This window comes from Colobus angolensis, unplaced genomic scaffold, assembly GCF_000951035.1.
Source record: "Colobus angolensis palliatus isolate OR3802 unplaced genomic scaffold, Cang.pa_1.0 Scaffold134, whole genome shotgun sequence".
Lineage (NCBI taxonomy): Eukaryota > Metazoa > Chordata > Mammalia > Primates > Cercopithecidae > Colobus > Colobus angolensis.
In genome coordinates, this window is record NW_012114422.1 from 2,054,680 (window position 1) to 2,072,059 (window position 17,380).

General features: G+C 40.2%; 1 protein-coding gene across 1 annotated transcript in view; it reads left to right on the forward strand.

Moving 5' to 3' along the window:
• Nucleotides 1-9,664: 9,664 nt before the first annotated feature.
• Nucleotides 9,665-17,380, forward strand: part of CMYA5 (cardiomyopathy associated 5) — a 64,463-nt gene continuing 56,747 nt past the window's right edge. Inside the window, exons 1-2 of the mRNA XM_011934328.1 lie at nucleotides 9,665-12,032; nucleotides 12,105-16,890. Coding sequence (XP_011789718.1) covers nucleotides 9,732-12,032; nucleotides 12,105-16,890 — 7,087 coding nt within the window. The 5' untranslated portion in view covers nucleotides 9,665-9,731. The remainder of the gene's footprint in view (nucleotides 12,033-12,104; nucleotides 16,891-17,380) is intronic.

The following is a 17,380-nucleotide window of genomic DNA, read 5'->3' on the forward strand; positions in this document are numbered from 1 at the left end:
TGGGATTGCAGGCATGCATCACAATGCCTAGCTAATTTTTGCCCAGTATTTTTGCTAGAGACAGGGTTTCTCCATGTTGATCAGGCTGGTCTTGAACTCCCAACCTCAAGTTATCTGCCCACCTCAGCCTCCCAAAGTGCTGAGATTACAGGTGTGAGCCACTGTGCCTGGCCCAATCTAGAATTTTATCTCCTGAAAAAATATTCTCCAACAATGAAAGTGTAAAAAGACTTTTAATGAAAAAAGTAGGCAGAGCTTGTCCCCAGAAGATTCACACCAGAGGAAATACTAAAGGGAGGAGGAAAATGGTTCCAGATGGAATCTTAGAGATACAGGAAGGAATGAAGCACAATAAAAAGGTTCTATATCTAAGTAAATCTAAATAAATGTTGACAATAAAAATAATTATATCTCACGTGGCTTAACATTGAGATTGAAAATACATAAGGACATGTAAGTTGAAATTAAAGGATTCATGGTCTTTGTGTTGTCTGGGAATAAGTAAAAATATCAATTTATATTAGACATTAATGAGTCAAAGATGTATGTTGTAATTTCCAGGGTAATCACTAAAATAATAGTCAAATAGAATATATCTAACAAGCTAATAGAAAAGGAAATGGAATAATAAAAAAAGTTCAATCCAAAATAAGGCAAGGCTGAGTGTGGTGGCTCAATTTGTGAAGCTAAGGTGAGACAATTGCTTGAATCTGGGAGTTTGAGACCAGCCTAGGCAACATATTCAGACCCCCATCTCTATTTTTAAAAAATGAAAAAACAAAATAAGGCAAGATGGGAGAGAAAAAGGAATATAGAATAGGTAGGACAAATAGAGAATAAATAATAGGATGGCAAATTTAACTCCAAACATATTGGCAATTATATTACATTTAAATGGACTAAATGCTCCATTTAAAAGTCAGAGAGCTCTATTTAAATGGTCAGAATGGATTTTTAAAAAACTATGTGCTGCTTATAAGCAACATATCTAAAATATAAAGATATAGGAAGGTTTCAAGTAAAAATGCAAAAAGATATATCATGCAAACACTAATGAAAAGATAGCTGGTATAATGTTATTAATATCGAAGCAAAGCTTTAATAGTATCAAACTAGACTCTAGAAAAAAGTCTTTATTTACAGTTAAAAGGGACATTTCATTATTATTAAAAGTTAAAATTTCCGGAAAGATATAACTGTTCTAAATCTATTCTTACCTATTAACATAGATTCAAAATGTATAAGTCAAATATTTATAGAACCATAAGGAGAGACAAATCCACAATTGTGTTAGAAAATGTTAACACATTTCTCAGTGTTAGAACAGGCAGACAAAAAATATTACTAAGGCTAAAAAAGATCTGAATAGCACAATAAATAAGCCTCACTTGGTTACCATATATAAACCACTGTTGAAAAACTGCAGAACATATGTTCTTTTCATGAACCCAAAAACATTTTTCTTAAAATGGCCATATAGCCATAAAGAAAGTTTCAACAAATTTTGAAGTATAACTTCATACAAAATAAATTCTCTGATCACAATGCAATTAAACTAGAAAATAAACAAAAAGATAACTAGGAAATCCTCATGTATTTTGAAACTGCAAAATACATTTTCAAATAATATATGGGCCAGATAAGAAATCAAAAAGGAAATTTTAAAACATTTTGAGATTAATAATTTTTAAAATGTTGTATATTAACCTTTAGGTTATACATCTCAATTTGTGCTTAAAGAGAAGCACATAGTCTTGATTTCACATGTTAGAAAAAGGGAAAGTTTGAAAATTAATGACATAAGAATCTATCTTGGCCATGTGCAGTGGCTCATGCCTGTAATCCCAGCACTTTGGGAGACTGAGGTGGGCAGATCACTTGGGGTCAGCAGTTCGAGACCAGCCTGGCCAACATGGTGAAACCCAGTCTCTACTAAAAATACAAAAAATTGGCTGGCATGGTGGCGCTTGCCTATAATTCCAGCTACTTTGGGAGGCTGAGGTGAGAGAATTGCTTGACCCAGGAGGCGAAGGTTGCAGTGAGCCGAGATTGTGTCACTGCACTCTAGCCTGGGTGACAGAGTGAGACTCTGTCTCAAAAAAAAAAAAAAAAAAATCTATCTGAAAAAGGTAGTATAAATATTAACTAAAAAATTGAGGTGACACAACCAATATCAAGAATGACCAAAACAATGAGTAAAATTTTAGGTCTTACATACATTTAAAAAGTTCCTAAATGGATATTATGAACAACTTTAATGATTTCTAAACATTTAGATGAAATAGATAAATTCTTAGAAAACTACAAAATAACAACTAGCACAAAACAAAAAAAAATTCTGAAGTCATATAACTATTAAATATTAAATTGCTAACTAAAAACCTTACCACAAAGAGGACTCCAGGTCCAGACTACTTCACTAACAAATTCTACCAAACACTTAAGGGAGAAATAACGTAATATTTTACACACTCTTCCAGAGGAGACTAAAGGGGGAACAATTCCCATTTTGTTCTATGAGGCATCATAATCTTGCTACAAAAACCTGACAAGCACATTATAGAAAAGGAAATTACATAGGCTGGATGCAGTGGCCCATACCTGTAATCCCAGCACTTTGGGAGGCCAAGGTGGGCGCATCACGAGGTCAGGAGTTCAAGATCAGCCTGGCCAACATGATGAAACCCTATCTCTACTAAAAGTAAAAAAATTAGCTGAACATGGTGGTGGCCACCTGTAATCCCAGCTACTTGGAAGGCTGAGGCAGGAGAGTCGCTTGAACCCTGGAGGCAGAAGTTGCAGTGAGCCAAGATTGTACCACTACACTACACCCTAGGCAACAGAGTGAGACTCCATCTCAAAATAATAATAATAATAATAATAATAATAAAATAAAGAAAAGGAAAGAAAAGAAAAGGAGATTACAGGCTGGGCATGGTGGCTCACACCTGTAATCTCAACACTTTGGGAAGCCAAGGCAGGAGGAAGGTTTAAGGCCAAGAGTTTGAAAACAACCTGGGTGACATGTCGAGACTCCTGTCTCTACAAAAAATTAAAATATTAGCCAAGTGTGATGTGGAACACCTACAGTTGCAGCTACTTGGTGTTGTGGGAAGTCAGGGACCCAGAATGGAGGGACTGGCTGGAGCTGTGGCAGAGGAACATAAATTGTGAAGATTTCATGGACATTTATCAGTTCCCAAATAATGCTTTTATAGTTTCTTATGCCTATTTTTACTTTAATCTCTTAATCCTGTTGTCTTCATAAGCTGAGGATGTACATCACCTCAGGACCACTGTGATAATTGTGTTAACTGTACAAGTTGACTGTAAAACGTGTGTTTGAGCAATATGAAATCAGTGCACCTTAAAAAAGAACAGAATAACAGTGATTTTTAGGGAACAAGGGAAGACAACCATAAGGTCTGACTGCCCGTGGGGTCGGGCAAAAAGAGCCATGTTTTTCTTCTTGCAGAGAGCCTATAAATGGTCATGCAGTAGGAGAGATATCGCTAAATTCTTTTCCTAGCAAGGAATATTAATATTAATACCCTGGGAAAGGAATGTATTCCTGGGGGAGGTCTATAAATGGCCGCTCTGGGAATGTCTGTCTTATGTGATTGAGATAAGGACTGAGATACGCCCTGGTCTCCTGCAGTACCCTCAGGCTTACTAGGGTGAGGAAAAACTCCATCCTGGTAAATTTGTGGTCAGACTGGTTCTCTGCTCTCGATCCCTGTTTTCTGTTATTTAAGATGTTTATCACACAATATGTGCACAACTGAACATAGACCCTTATCAGTAGTTCTGACTTTACCCTTTGCCTTGTGATCTTTGTTAGACCTTATTAGTGGTTCTGCTTTTTGCCTTTTGAAGCATGTGATCTTTGTACCTACTCCCTGTTCTTACACCCCCTCCCGTTTTGAAACGCTTAATAAAAATTTGCTGGTCTGAGACTCAGGCGGGCATCGTGGTCCTACCAATATGTGATGTCACCCCGGCAGCCCAGCTGTAAAATTCCTCTCTTTGTACTGTCTCTCTTTATTTCTCAACTGGCCGACACTTATGGAAAATAGAAAGAACCTACGTTGAAATACTGGGGGCAGGTTCCCCCAGTAGCTTGGGATACTGAGGAGAGAGGATTGCTTGAGCCCAGGAGTTTGAGGTATTAGTGAGCTATGATCATGCCACTGCACTCCAGCCTGGGTGACAGAGCAAGACCCTGTCTCAAAAACAAAACAATTAGAAAAAAAAAGAAAGAAAGAAAAGGAGATTACAGGGTAATATCACTCATTAACATGGGAGCAAAATTTCTAAACATAGTATTAGCAAACAAGAAAATCTTCCATTATATAAAAAGTATAATATATCACAGCCATGTTGAATTCAGTTCAGGAGTTCAAGATTGGTTTGTTATTTGGATATCAATCACTATAATTTATCACATTAACAGGATAGAAAAGAAAATATGATCATTTCCATAGTTTCATAAAAAATTGTTTAATTGGCTGGGTGTGGTGCCCCAGGCCTGTAATCCCAGCATCTTGGGAGGCCGAGGCAGTTGGATCATCTGGGGTCAGGAGTTTAAGAACAGCCTGACCAACATGGTGAAACCCCATCTCTACTAAAGAAATACAAAATTAGCCGGGCATGGTGGTGCATGCCTGTAATCCCAGCTACTTGGGAGGCTGACACAGGAGAACTGCTTCAACCTGGGAGGCGGAGGTTGCAGTGAGCCGAGATCGCACTATTGCACTCCAGCCTGGGCAAGAAGAGCGAAACTCCATCCCCCACCAAAAAAAATTATTTAATAAAACTTAACATTCATCATTTTAAAAAACTGCCTGAGCGAATAGGAATAGAAGGAAACTTCCTTCATCAGATGAGGGTTATCCTCCAAATGAAACGGGAGCCTTTGACATCTCTGGTATCAGTCTGTTTCTTGATCTAACTCAGATCAGCTGAACCTTCTCCTTGCCCAATGCTGAAAGTGTGGAGGAAGTGAGCTTCCCAAGTCATTATTTGTCTCACTACACTCGTATAGATAAATCTATGTGGGATGCTAACTGATAATCAGAAGGTTGCTTGGTGAGAATGCAGTTGGAGGGGAATGGATGAGATGATTTTCTTTTTTTTTTCTTTTTAGGTGGAGTTTTGCTCTTGTTGCCCCGGCTGGAGTGCATTGCTGCAATCTCGGCTCACTGCAACCTCCGCCTCCCAGGTTCAAGTGATTCTCCTGCCTCAGCCTCCTTAGTAGCTGGGATTACAGGCATGCACCACCACGCCTGGCTAATTTTGTATTTTTAGTAGAGATGGGGTTTCTCCATGTTGGTCAGGCTGGTCTCGAATTCCCTACCTCAGGTGATCCGCCTGCCTTGGCCTCCCAAAGTTCTGGGATTACAGGCATGAGCCACTGTGCCCAGCTGATGAGATTATTTTCATAGCCAATATCTTTTAACTATGAAAAGCTGATATGTACATAGATGGGAACACTGAATGGTATGGTGACCATTTCTCTTCTGTTAATACATTGTTTCTTTAGACTGAGTGTAATACTGCCATGGCTTTACACATGCTAATACTGTATAGTCATTCTCTAGTTCCGTTGGCTCTGTCATTCAACTTTGGGTCTCTCAGTGAACCAGACTGTTTATTCATGCTACATTTTGTATATCCTATAACCTTTTCTTGGAATGACCTCCCCATCCTTACACCATCTCTTATCTTTGTTCAGTTAGCAAACTCCTATTTCTTCTTCTACAAACCAACTCAAGTATTTTTCCTCTGAAGTTTTCCCTTCTTTATGTTCTAATTGTATCTTGCCTATCTTCTGTAATAGTATTTATCACACTGTATTAAAATGTTCTTAACATTCGACTCAGCAATTCCATTGCTGGGTATAGACCCGAAGGAATATAAATCATTCTACCAAAAAGACATGTGCACTCATGTTCATCGCAGCACTATTCACAATAGCAAAGACATGGAATCAACCTAGGTGCCCATCAACGGTGGGTTGGATAAAGAAAATATGATACATATACACCATGGAATACTATGCAGCCATAAATAAGAATGAAATCATGTCCTTTGCAGCAACATGAATGCAGCTGGAGACCATCATCCTAAGCAAATTAACGCAGAAACAGAAAACTAAATATCGCATGTTCTCACTTATAATTGGGAGCTAAATCTTGGGTACACATGGACATAAAGATGGACACAGTAGACACTGGGGACTATAAACGTGGGGAGGAGTGAGGGGTAAGATCTAAAAAACACATTGGGTACTATGTTCACTATTTGGGTGATGGGATTAACAGAAGCCCCAAACTCAGCATCACATAGTATACCGATGTAACAAACCTGCACATAGTCCCCCTGAATCTAAAATAAAAATGGAGGCAGGGTGCAGTGGCTCATGCCTGTAATCCAAGCACTTTGGAAGGCTGAGGTGGGCAGATCACTTGAGGCCAGAAGTTAGAGATCAGCCTTGCCAACATGGTGAAATCCCATCTCTACTAAAAATACAAAAAATTAGCCAGGCATTATGACACGCACTTGTAATCCCAGCTACTTCCAAGGCTGAGGTAGGGAAATCACTTGAACCCAGGAGGCAGAGGTTGCAATGAGCCAAGACTGCGCCCCTGCACTCTAGCCTGGGTGACAGAGCAAGACTCTGTCTCATAAAATAAAATAATAAATAAATTGGAAAAACTGGAATTTAAAAAAGAATGTTTAGTTGTCTCTCCATATTAGATTTTGAATTTCTTAGAAGAAGGTTCTGTGGCTTTATATTTGTACTGCTAGTATTTGAACTCAATGAAATTTTATTAAGTAAAGAAATACATGAATGAATGAAAATGAATAAGCAACAATTGAGTGAGTGAATCCTCCTCAGTAGGGCTCTCCTGTCTTGTGACCACCATGTGTGTTCTCTCCTGAGCACTCGTGAATTCATTCTAGCTGGTAACGAAAACTTTTCTGGTTGGGCACATAGAATTTACAATCGATAGTTAACTCTAAATTGAACTTATAATTGAATTTTATAACGCTTCTACATTCATGGGCATTCAAAATGCTGACTTCCCAGATGCACGTCATAACCTTAATTTTTAATTTCATCCTATTTCTAAGTGACATGGAAGAGAGAAGATGTAGGATGAGTTGAAAATTTTGTGGAATAGCTTTAATTAGGTATGTAAAGGAGCCTGAAAAAAAACAGTTTAAAATAAGGTTCTGTTCAGGACCAAGATAGAGTATTAATTCCTAATTAAGTTCAGCAGTTTAATACCCAAGCAAATGAGTGAGAGCAGAGTTGTGGCAAAATGGAGAGACTACTTCTTCCTGACCCTTCACTCATGGCATGTATAGAAAATGATATAATTTATAGCACACTAGGGTGAATGGATCTGGCTGCTTGCTGTTCCAGGCTAGTGGCCCAAGGGGTCTGGCTGCCCCAGGCAGTGCTGAGAACTAAGGAGACCAGGATCTCAGGACAGCCATAACCCCAGACTCTGAAGCTTAATAAGGGAAGTTGAGTGCACCTGCAAGGACTTATGGTCCTGGTCCCCACCCAACCTAACAAACCAGGAAGGGTTTACAGTAAGAAAGAAAGATATGTGCTATTTAAGTGTCAGAGCTAGGATTGTTTAGGCCAGTGATTTTTTCTTTTCTTTTTTGAGACAGTTTCACTCTTGTCACCCAGGCTGGAGTGCAGTGGCATGATCTCAGCTCACTGCAACCTCCGCCTCCTGGGTTCAAGCGATTCTCCTGCCTCAGCCTCCCAAGTAGTTGGAATTACAGGTGCTCACCATCACGCCCAGCTAATTTTTGTATTTTTAGTAGAGATGGGGTTTTACAATGTTAGCCAGGCTGGTCTCAAAACTCCTGACCTCAGGTGATCTGCCTGTCTCAGCCTCCCAAAGTGCTGGGATTGCAGGTGTGAGCCACTGTGCCTGGCCAAGCCAGTGATTCTGAATACGTATTGTAGTCACCTGGCAGCTTTTAAAACCTAAAAACATAGCAATGTGCAGACCAGACCCTTGTACAATTAAATCAGAATCTCTGTGGAGAAGGGTATGGGGCAGTATTAGTATTTTTAAAAGACTTTCCACAGGTGATTTTATAATGTTTCAGAGTTAAGAACCTCTGATATATGCAGAGACTGATGATAAAAACAGTTTACTAAGGGACATAAATCTTACTGTAGATTTTTTTTCAATTGCCTTAGTTTAACACTTACGTTTAGTGGTTTTAACAGAGGGTTTTTTGTTTTTATTGTTGTAGACAGATGTAAGCCAGTCAGTAGTTGGGATTCATCTCGCATACTCGTAGGAGGAAATATGTTTATAAAGTGATGGCAAACGTGGCTGCTGCATTGGTCAGGAATGATAACAGCAGAGGAATTTAAACCCAGCCTTGAGGAGTAGGTAGAATTTACAGTTGCAGAAGTGGAGTATGGTCGGGGCTCCGCATTCTAAATGGAGGAACAGTGTAAGTACAGGTGAGGAAGAGGTAGAAGAGGATTTCAGAGAAGAGCACTGCAGAGTCTAAGATGGGGGCCCAATAGCAAATGAAGGGGTGGCCAAAGCCAGCCGTCTCCAAAGGGATGTGAAACCAGTCCACAGACACAGCCTATCCACACTCCTGTATCCTGTAGCGGCTGAAAATGACCATGCCCAGGCCCCTTTCATCATCTGTCATCAGGAAGGCCTGACTATAGATAACGTTTATTGAGTGAGCACTAACTACATGCCAGGAATGTTCCCTAAGCATTTTGCGTGAATTAACTAATTTAATCTTCACAACAAGCTCACGAGATATGTTCTATTATTATCCCTGTTTTATAGATGAGGAAAGTGAAGCACAGTAGGCTGATATTTTTTGTGACCTCTCTCTGTTCAATGACCTGTTTTCTCTTTATCATGACTCAGAGTTCCCAAGATCTATTTGCCGAACAGTGAATTATTGTCAAAACAGGAATTTACCTGTAGAGATGGGGTGCAGGTAGATACTTGGAAAGAATATCAGATAGGGATCAGAGAGCTAAGGATTTTGAACATCTTTTTTTTTTTTTTTTTCCTGTGGGTATGAAGAATTTGCTGAGAATTTAAAGCAGGGGATGGCATACTGAGCTGTTTAGTAAAGCCAGTCTGGGAGGATGGGGCACGATGGGTTGAGAGTGGGGGAAAATGAGGTACCTGTGATACCAGCTGACCAGTTAGGAAGTTAATGGTAGTGACTAGGAGGGAAGTGGTGAAAAGCTGGGTGAGGTGGTGATCGTGATAATGGAGAGAGCACAGATACAAGAGTTATTATGAAGATCCCAGTGACTAGAGTGGGCTTGAGTGACTGCTGAGTCCCGAGGAGATCAGGAAGGCAATCCTGATGAGAGAAGGTGGTACATTTAACTTTAGCTTTTTTGAGTTTGTGGAATAGTGAGTCATTCCAGCCTGGGGTGTGTCATTGTATTGGGTATCCTGACTTTGGTTTTTAAACTTTATTTGATATACATCCCTCCTTTTGACATGGATGGCAATATTGATGTCTATATTTTAATTTCACATTAATCCTTTACCTGGTAAAAATATATTTACTTATTGTATTAATTAATTGATATTTTATTATAATAATATATAATTAATATTATTATTTGCTGCAGGTTATCAGACCAGGATGAAGAGGGAAAGATCAAGCAGGAGTGTATCATATCTGACCCCTCCTTTTCCATGGTGACAGTCCAAAGGGAAGATAGTGGGATAACCTGGGAAACCAATTCAAGTAGATCTTCTACTCCTTGGGCTTCAGAAGAAAGTCAGACTTCTGGTGTGTGTAGTCAAGAAGGGTCAACTGTGAACTCTCCTCCTGGAAATGTTTCCTTTATTGTGGACGAAGTGAAAAAGGTTCGGAAAAGGACTCATAAGTCAAAGCATGGTTCACCATCATTACACCGGAAAGGCAACAAAAAAAGAAATTCATTTGAATCCCAAGATGTTCCAACAAACAAAAAAGGCAGTCCTTTAACTTCAGCAAGCCAGATACTAACCCCGGGGAAAGAGAAATCATATACTGGTGTTTATGATAAAGCAAGAAAAAAGAAGACCACTTCAAATACACCTCCAATCACTGGGGCAATATACAAAGAACACAAGCCATTAGTGTTAAGACCAGTCTACATAGGAACAGTACAATATAAAATTAAAATGTTTAATTCGGTTAAAGAAGAATTAATTCCTCTACAATTTTATGGAACATTGCCAAAGGGTTATGTAATTAAAGAAATACATTATAGGAAAGGGAAAGATGCATCCATTAGTCTAGAGCCAGATTTGGACAATAGTGATTCTAATACAGTGTCCAAAACAAGCAAATTAGTAGCCCAAAGCATAGAGGATAAAGTAAAAGAGGTTGCTCCACCCTGGAGAGGCTCAATCTCCAAAGCATCAGAATCCCTAACCTCAATGTTCAGTTATGAAGATCAAAAGAAAATTTGTGCTGATTCTCCCCTAAATGCCACATCTGCATTGGAGCACACAGTTCCCTCTTATTCAAGTAGTGACAGAGCAGAACAAGGAATACAGCTCAGGCATTCACAGTCAGTGCCACAACAGCCAGAAGATGAAGCAAAACCACATGAAGTAGAGCCTCTGTCTGTGACACCCAGCACACCTGCAACTGTGTTCCTGAGAACAGCAAAGGAAGAATGTGAGCTTGCTTCACCAGGAACTGCAGTTTCAGAGAATGACTCTTCAGTCTCACCATCATTTACTAATGAGGTAAAGAAGGAAGACGTGTGTTCTGCTCACCATTCCATTTCTCTGGAGGCAGCGTTACCAGGTCTGGCAGCATCTACCCAGGATGGTTTGGACCCAGATCAAGAACAGCCAGACCTGACTTCACTAGAAAGGGCAGAACCAGTCTCTGCAAAACTGACCCCTACCCATCCCAGTGTCAAAGGAGAGAAGGAGGAAAACGTGCTTGAGCCATCCATTTCTCTTTCTGAACCTCTAATGTTAGAAGAACCAGAGAAAGAAGAAATAGAAACTTCCCTACCTGTAGCTGCTACCCCTGAACCTGAAGATTCTAATTTAGTAGAAGAGATCATAGAACTTGATTACCCAGCAAGCCCATTAGTTTCCAAGAAGCCCTTCCCACCACGTATGTCCCCTGAAGTGGAGCACGAAGAAGAGGCGCTTATTCTACCATTATTGGCAACATCAACTCCTGAACATGTTGCTTTGTCTGAGGAAGAAAGAGAGGAAATTGCATCTGTTTCTACTGATTCTGCTTTCGTATCAGAGTATTCAGTACCACAGGATTTGAACCATGAACTAGAGAAGCGAGAAAGTGAGCCAGTTTCTCCATCCAATGTAGAAGCTATAGCCGAACTTGCAGTTTTGTCAGAAGAAGAGAATGAGGAATTTGAGGCTTATTCTCCAGCTGCAGCCTCTGCATCTGAGCGCTCTCTCTCACCATCCACAACTGAGATGACTTTGGAGAGTCAGTCTCCACTGTTTTCAACAGTTACACCAGAACACATGATCCTATCAGGAGATGAGGCCTCAGAAAGTGGGCGTTATACACCAGACTCCACATCTGCTTCTGAATGTTCAGTTCCATCACAGGCAACAAAAGAGTCACTGAAGAAAGCAATTGACCATAAGTCCCCGTTAATATCGAAAGGTGTTTCTGAGCACATGATTCCATCAGAAGAGAAGGAAGACACTGGATCGTTTACTCCAGCTGTGACCTCTGCTGCTGAGCCCTCTCTCTCACCATCCACAACTGAGAGGACTTCTGAATGCCAGTCACCACTGCCTTCTACTGCCACATCAGAACACGTGGTCCCATCAGAAGGAGAGGACCTAGGAAGTGAATGTTTCACATCAGATTCAAAGTTGATCTCCAAATATGCAGCACCACTCAATGCAACACAGGAACCTCAAAAGAAAATAATTGATGAGGCATCCCAATTCAAACTGAAAGGTATTTCTGAGCACACGGTTCTGTCAGTAGAAGGGAAGGAGGACATTGGACCAGCTTCCCCAGATTCGGTCATTGCATCTGAACACACAGTTCTGTCAATAGAAGGGAAGGAGGACATTGGACCATCTTCCCCAGATTCAGTTGTTGCATCTGAACACTCTTTCCCACCACACACAACCGAGATGACTTCTGAATGCCAGGTCCCACCACTTTCAGCCACCCCATCTGAATATGTGGTTCTATCAGACGAAGAGACAGTCGAGTTGGAGCGGTACACACCCTCTTCCACGTCTGCTTCTGAATTTTCAGTACCACCATATGCAACACCGGAGGCACAGGAGGAAGAAATTGTCCACAGATCTCTAAATCTAAAAGGTGCATCCTCACCCACGAATTTATCAGAGGAAGATCAAGAAGACATTGGACCTTTTTCTCCAGATTCTGCATTTGCGTCAGAATTCTCATTTCCACCGTATGCAACCCAGGAAGCAGAGAAAAGAGAATTTGAGTGCGATTCTCCAGTATGTTTAACATCGCCATCTGAGCACACTATTTTGTCAGATGAAGACACTGAAGAAGCGGAACTGTTCTCTCCAGACTCAGCATCACAAGTTTCAATCCCTCCATTTAGAATCTCAGAAACAGAGAAAAATGAACTTGAGCCTGATTCACTATTAACCGCAGTGTCTGCTTCAGGGTATTCCTGCTTTTCAGAAGCAGATGAGGAAGATATTGGATCTATAGCTGCTACACCTGTATCTGAGCAGTTCAGTTCATCACCAAAGCAAAAATCTGAAACTTTCCCTTTGATGTCTCCGCTTGAAGACTTGAGTCTGCCGCCTTCAACAGATAAATCAGAGAAAGCAGAAATTAAGCCAGATATTCCAACAACCTCAGCATCTGTATCTGAATATCTAATTTTGGCACAGAAGCAGAAAACTCAAGCATATTTAGAGCCTGAGTCTGAAGTATTGATTCCGCCACATTTAACCAGTGAAGTGAAGAAGGGAGAAAGGGAGGCAAGTTCATCAGTAACTGCAATACCTGTTTCTTTACCTGCACAATCATCTATAGTAAAGGAAGAAACCAAACCTGCATCTCCACATTCAGTTTTACCTGATTCAGTCCCTGCAATCAAGAAAGAACAGGAACCCACAGCAGCACTCACTCTAGAAGCTGCAGATGAACAGATGGCTTTGTCAAAAGTCAGAAACGAAGAAATTGTGCCTGATTCTCAAGAAGCTACAGCACATGTATCACAGGATCAGAAAATGGAGCCTCAGCCTCCAAATGTTACAGGGTCTGAGATGAAATATTCACTTTTGCCTGACGTGGTAGATGAGCCAAAGATGGGTGTCAAGCCCAAATTAGTTCTAAATGTGACTTCTGAACTAGAACAGAGAAAGTTGTCCGAGAATGAGCCTGAAGTAATAAAACCATGTTCACCTCTAAAGGAAACATCTTTATCTGGACCTGAGGTTTTATCAGCGGCAAAAATGGAGATGAAACATGATTCTAAAATAATAACTACACCTACAGTGCTTCATTCAGCTTCCTCAGGAGTGGAAAAGCAAGTTGAACATGGTCCACATGCACTAGCATTTTCAGCTTTGTCAGAAGAAATTAAAAAAGAAATGGAACCCAGTTCCTCAACAACCACAGCATCTGTAACTAAGCTTGATTCAAACTTAACCAAAGTAGTGAAAGAAGAAATCTCAACAGATTCATCTCTTGTCACTCCTGTAGATCATCCATTCTTAACAAAAGTAGGAAAGGGTGAATTAGGAAGTGGTTTGCCACCACTGGTAACATCTGCAGATGAGCATTCAGTTCTTGCAGAAGAAGACAAGGTGGCAATTAAAAGTGCTTCTCCCATTGAAACTTCATCCAAACATTTAGCTTGGTCAGAAGCAGAGAAGGAAATTAAATTTGATTCACCTCCAAGTGTCTCCTCTATAGCAGAGCATTCTGTTTTGTCAGAAGTAGAAGCCAAAGAAGTTAAAGTTGGGTTGTCAGTGATCAAAACATCATCTTCTCAATATTCAGACGAATCTGAGGAAGCAAGGGTAGAAGATAAACAAGGTCTTTCATGTTCTACAGTTCGCGACTCTGAACGTTTGGTTTCATCACAGAAAAAGAGCTTGGTGTCTACCTTAGAGGTGTTAGGGCCTGAACATGAGCTTTCACTCAGCCTATGGGGTGAGATAAAGAAGGAAGAAACTGAACTTCCTTCATCACAAAATGTGTCACCTGCATCCAAACATATAATTCCGAAAGGCAAAGATGAGGAAATAGCAAGTTCATCTCCTGAGTTGGAAAATTTAGCATCAGGTTTAGCTCCAACATTACTGCTCCTCAGTGATGATAAGAACAAACAGGCAGTGGAGGTATCTTCTACAGATCAAGGAGACTTCCCATCAGAAAAACAAGACGTTGCTTTGTCAGAGCTGTCTTTGGAACCTGAGAAGAAAGACAAGCCACACCAACCGTTGGAATTACCAAATGCTGGATCAGAATTTGCTAGTGGTTTAGGTAGACAAAGTGGATCCATAGGTACAAAACAAGCAAAGTCTCCCATAACTGAAATAGGGGATTCTGTTTTAGAAAAAGGCCCAGCTGAGCTTAGGAGCAGAGAAGGAAAAGAAGAAAATAGAGAACTTTATGCATCTGCTACAATGCCTACAACTTCAGAGCTTTCATCATTGCTTAGGGAGGAATCTGAGAATGAAGAAATTAAACCTTTCTCTCCCAAGATCATCAGCCTAGAGTTGAAAGAACCACCTGCTTCTGTAGCTGAAGGAGACAACCCAGAAGAATTTCAGCCATTTACTTTTTCTTTAAAAGGATTATCAGAGGAGGTTAGCCATCCAGCCGACTTTAAAAAGGGAGGAAATCAAGAAATAGGCCCATTACCACCAACTGGAAATTTGAAGGCACAAGTCATGGGAGATATTGTAGCTAAGCTAAGTGAAGAAACAGGCCACCCAGATTCATGTCAGCTACTCCAGAGTGTAACAGAACCATCAAAGATTGCTCTTTCTGACCTCCTTGTGGAACAAAAGAAGACAGAAAAAGCACTTCATTCAGATCAAACTGTTAAATTACCTGATATAAGCACCTCTTTTGCAGATAAACAAGATCTGGATATTAAGCAGTTTTCATTTATGAAAGAGAATTTGCCTTTGGAACAATCAAAATCATTTATGACAACCAAGCCTGCAGATGTCAAAGAAACAAAAATGGAAGAATTCTTTATTTCTCCAAAGGATGAAAACTGGATGTTGGGAAAGCCGGAAAATGTGGCTAGTCAACACGAAGAGAGAATAGTAGGATCTGTGCAGCTGGATTCCTCTGTCAGCAATGAGCTGAGGCCAGAGCAGCTCAAGGCTGCTGTGTCCAGTATGGACCATATATATGAAGTGAGAAAGCAAGTCCTGCCTCATTCTGCTGAAGAATCTCATTTGTTGTCACAAGAAGCAGTATCTGCTCTTGATACTTCCAGTAGTAATGTAGAGACCTTATCATGTAAAAGTTACTCTTCTGAAGAACTAAAGCTGGCTGAAGAACCAAAGTCTTTAGTCCTTGCTGGAGATGTAGAGAGAAATATAGCAGAGGAGAAGGAGATTCATTCTTTGATGGAGAGTGAAAGTTTGCTATTGGAGAAAGCAAACACAGAGTTTTCCTGGCCTTCCAAAGAAGATAGCCAGGAAAAAATTAAACTACCTCCTGAAAGATTCCTCCAGAAACCAGTGTCTGGCCTATCAGTGGAACAGGTGAAGTCAGAAACAATCCCCTCTTCTGTCAGAACAGACCATTTCCTGGCAGAAGGTGTGGAACCGGCACTGGGCAATAAAAAAGAAGCACACAGGAGCACACCTCCTTTTTCTGGAGAGAAGCCACTGGAAGAATCAAAAATGGTTCCGTTGAAGGTTATTGATGATGCTGATGAGGAAAAGAAACCAGCACCTGAAGTGAAAATACCCACACAAAGAACACCCATCTCCTCACTCCACGCAAAAGAGCCTCAATCCCCAGAGTCACCTGAGGCGACAGAAAAGCCACTTACACAGCCAAAGGTGGCTAAGCCAGACCTTCCTCAGGAAAAGGGAAAGAAAGGAATTTCATCTTTCAAATCATGGATATCCAGCTTGTTTTTTGGATCAAGCACTCCAGATAGCAAAGTTGCTGAACAAGAAGACTTAGAAACACTGCCAAGCCCATCTGTAGAAAAAGCAGTGACTGTGATAGAGCCTGAAGGTACAATTCCCACCAATTTTAATGTAGCTGAGAAACAAGCCGATCGTTCATTATCAGAGGTAAAACTCGAAACTGCTGACGAATCCAGAGGTACTTTAGTAAAATCTGATGAAGGTCAAAACGTTAAAGAAAAATCCATAATTTTATCAAATGTAGAAGATTTACAACAGCCAAAATCCATTTCTGAGGTGTCTAGGGAAGATTATGGAAAAAAAGAAATCTCAGACAATTCAGAGGAAATGAACATAAACTCAGTAGTTACTTCTGCTGATGGTGAGAACCATGTTGAAATTCAACCTTATTCACTAATCAGTGAGAAATTGATTATGGAAGAAGCCAAAACTATTGTTCCTCTTAATGTTACTGATAGTAAAAGAGTCCAGAAACCAGCAATTGCTCCTCCGTCTAAATGGAATATTTCTATTTTTAAGGAAGAGCCAAGAAGTGATCAAAAAGAAAAATCACTCCTTTCATTTGATGTAGTAGATAAGGTGCCACAACAGCCAAAATCAGCTTCCTCCAACTTTGCAAGTAAAAATATCACAAAGGAATCAGAGAAATCAGAGTCAACTATTTTGCCAGTAGAAGAATCAAAAGGCAGTTTAGTTGATCTCAGTGAAGACAGACTAAAGAAAGAAATGCAAAGTCCTACTTCCTTGAAAATTTCTGAAGAGGAAACAAAACTCAGGTCTGTTAGTCCAACTGAGAAGAAAGATAATTTGGAAAACAGATCATATACCTTGGCAGAAAAGAAGGTACTGGCAGAAAAACAAGACTCCGTGGCCCCATTAGAGCTTAGAGATAGTAATGAAATAGGGAAGACACAAATTACACATGGATCTAGATCTACTGAACTGGAAGAATCAAAAGCCAATGCTATGCCACAGCACTTCTATCAAAATGAAGACTACAGTGAAAGACCCAAAATCATTGTTGGTTCTGAAAAGGAGAAAGGTGAAGAAAAAGAAAATCAGGTATATGTGCTTTCGGAAGAAAAGAAGAAGCAGGAACATCAGCCTTATTCTGTGAATGTAGCCGAGTCTATGATTAAAGAATCAGATATCTCTTTAGGTCATTCTTTGGGTGAAACTCAGTCATTTTCATTAGTTAAAGCTACATCAGTTACTGAAAAATC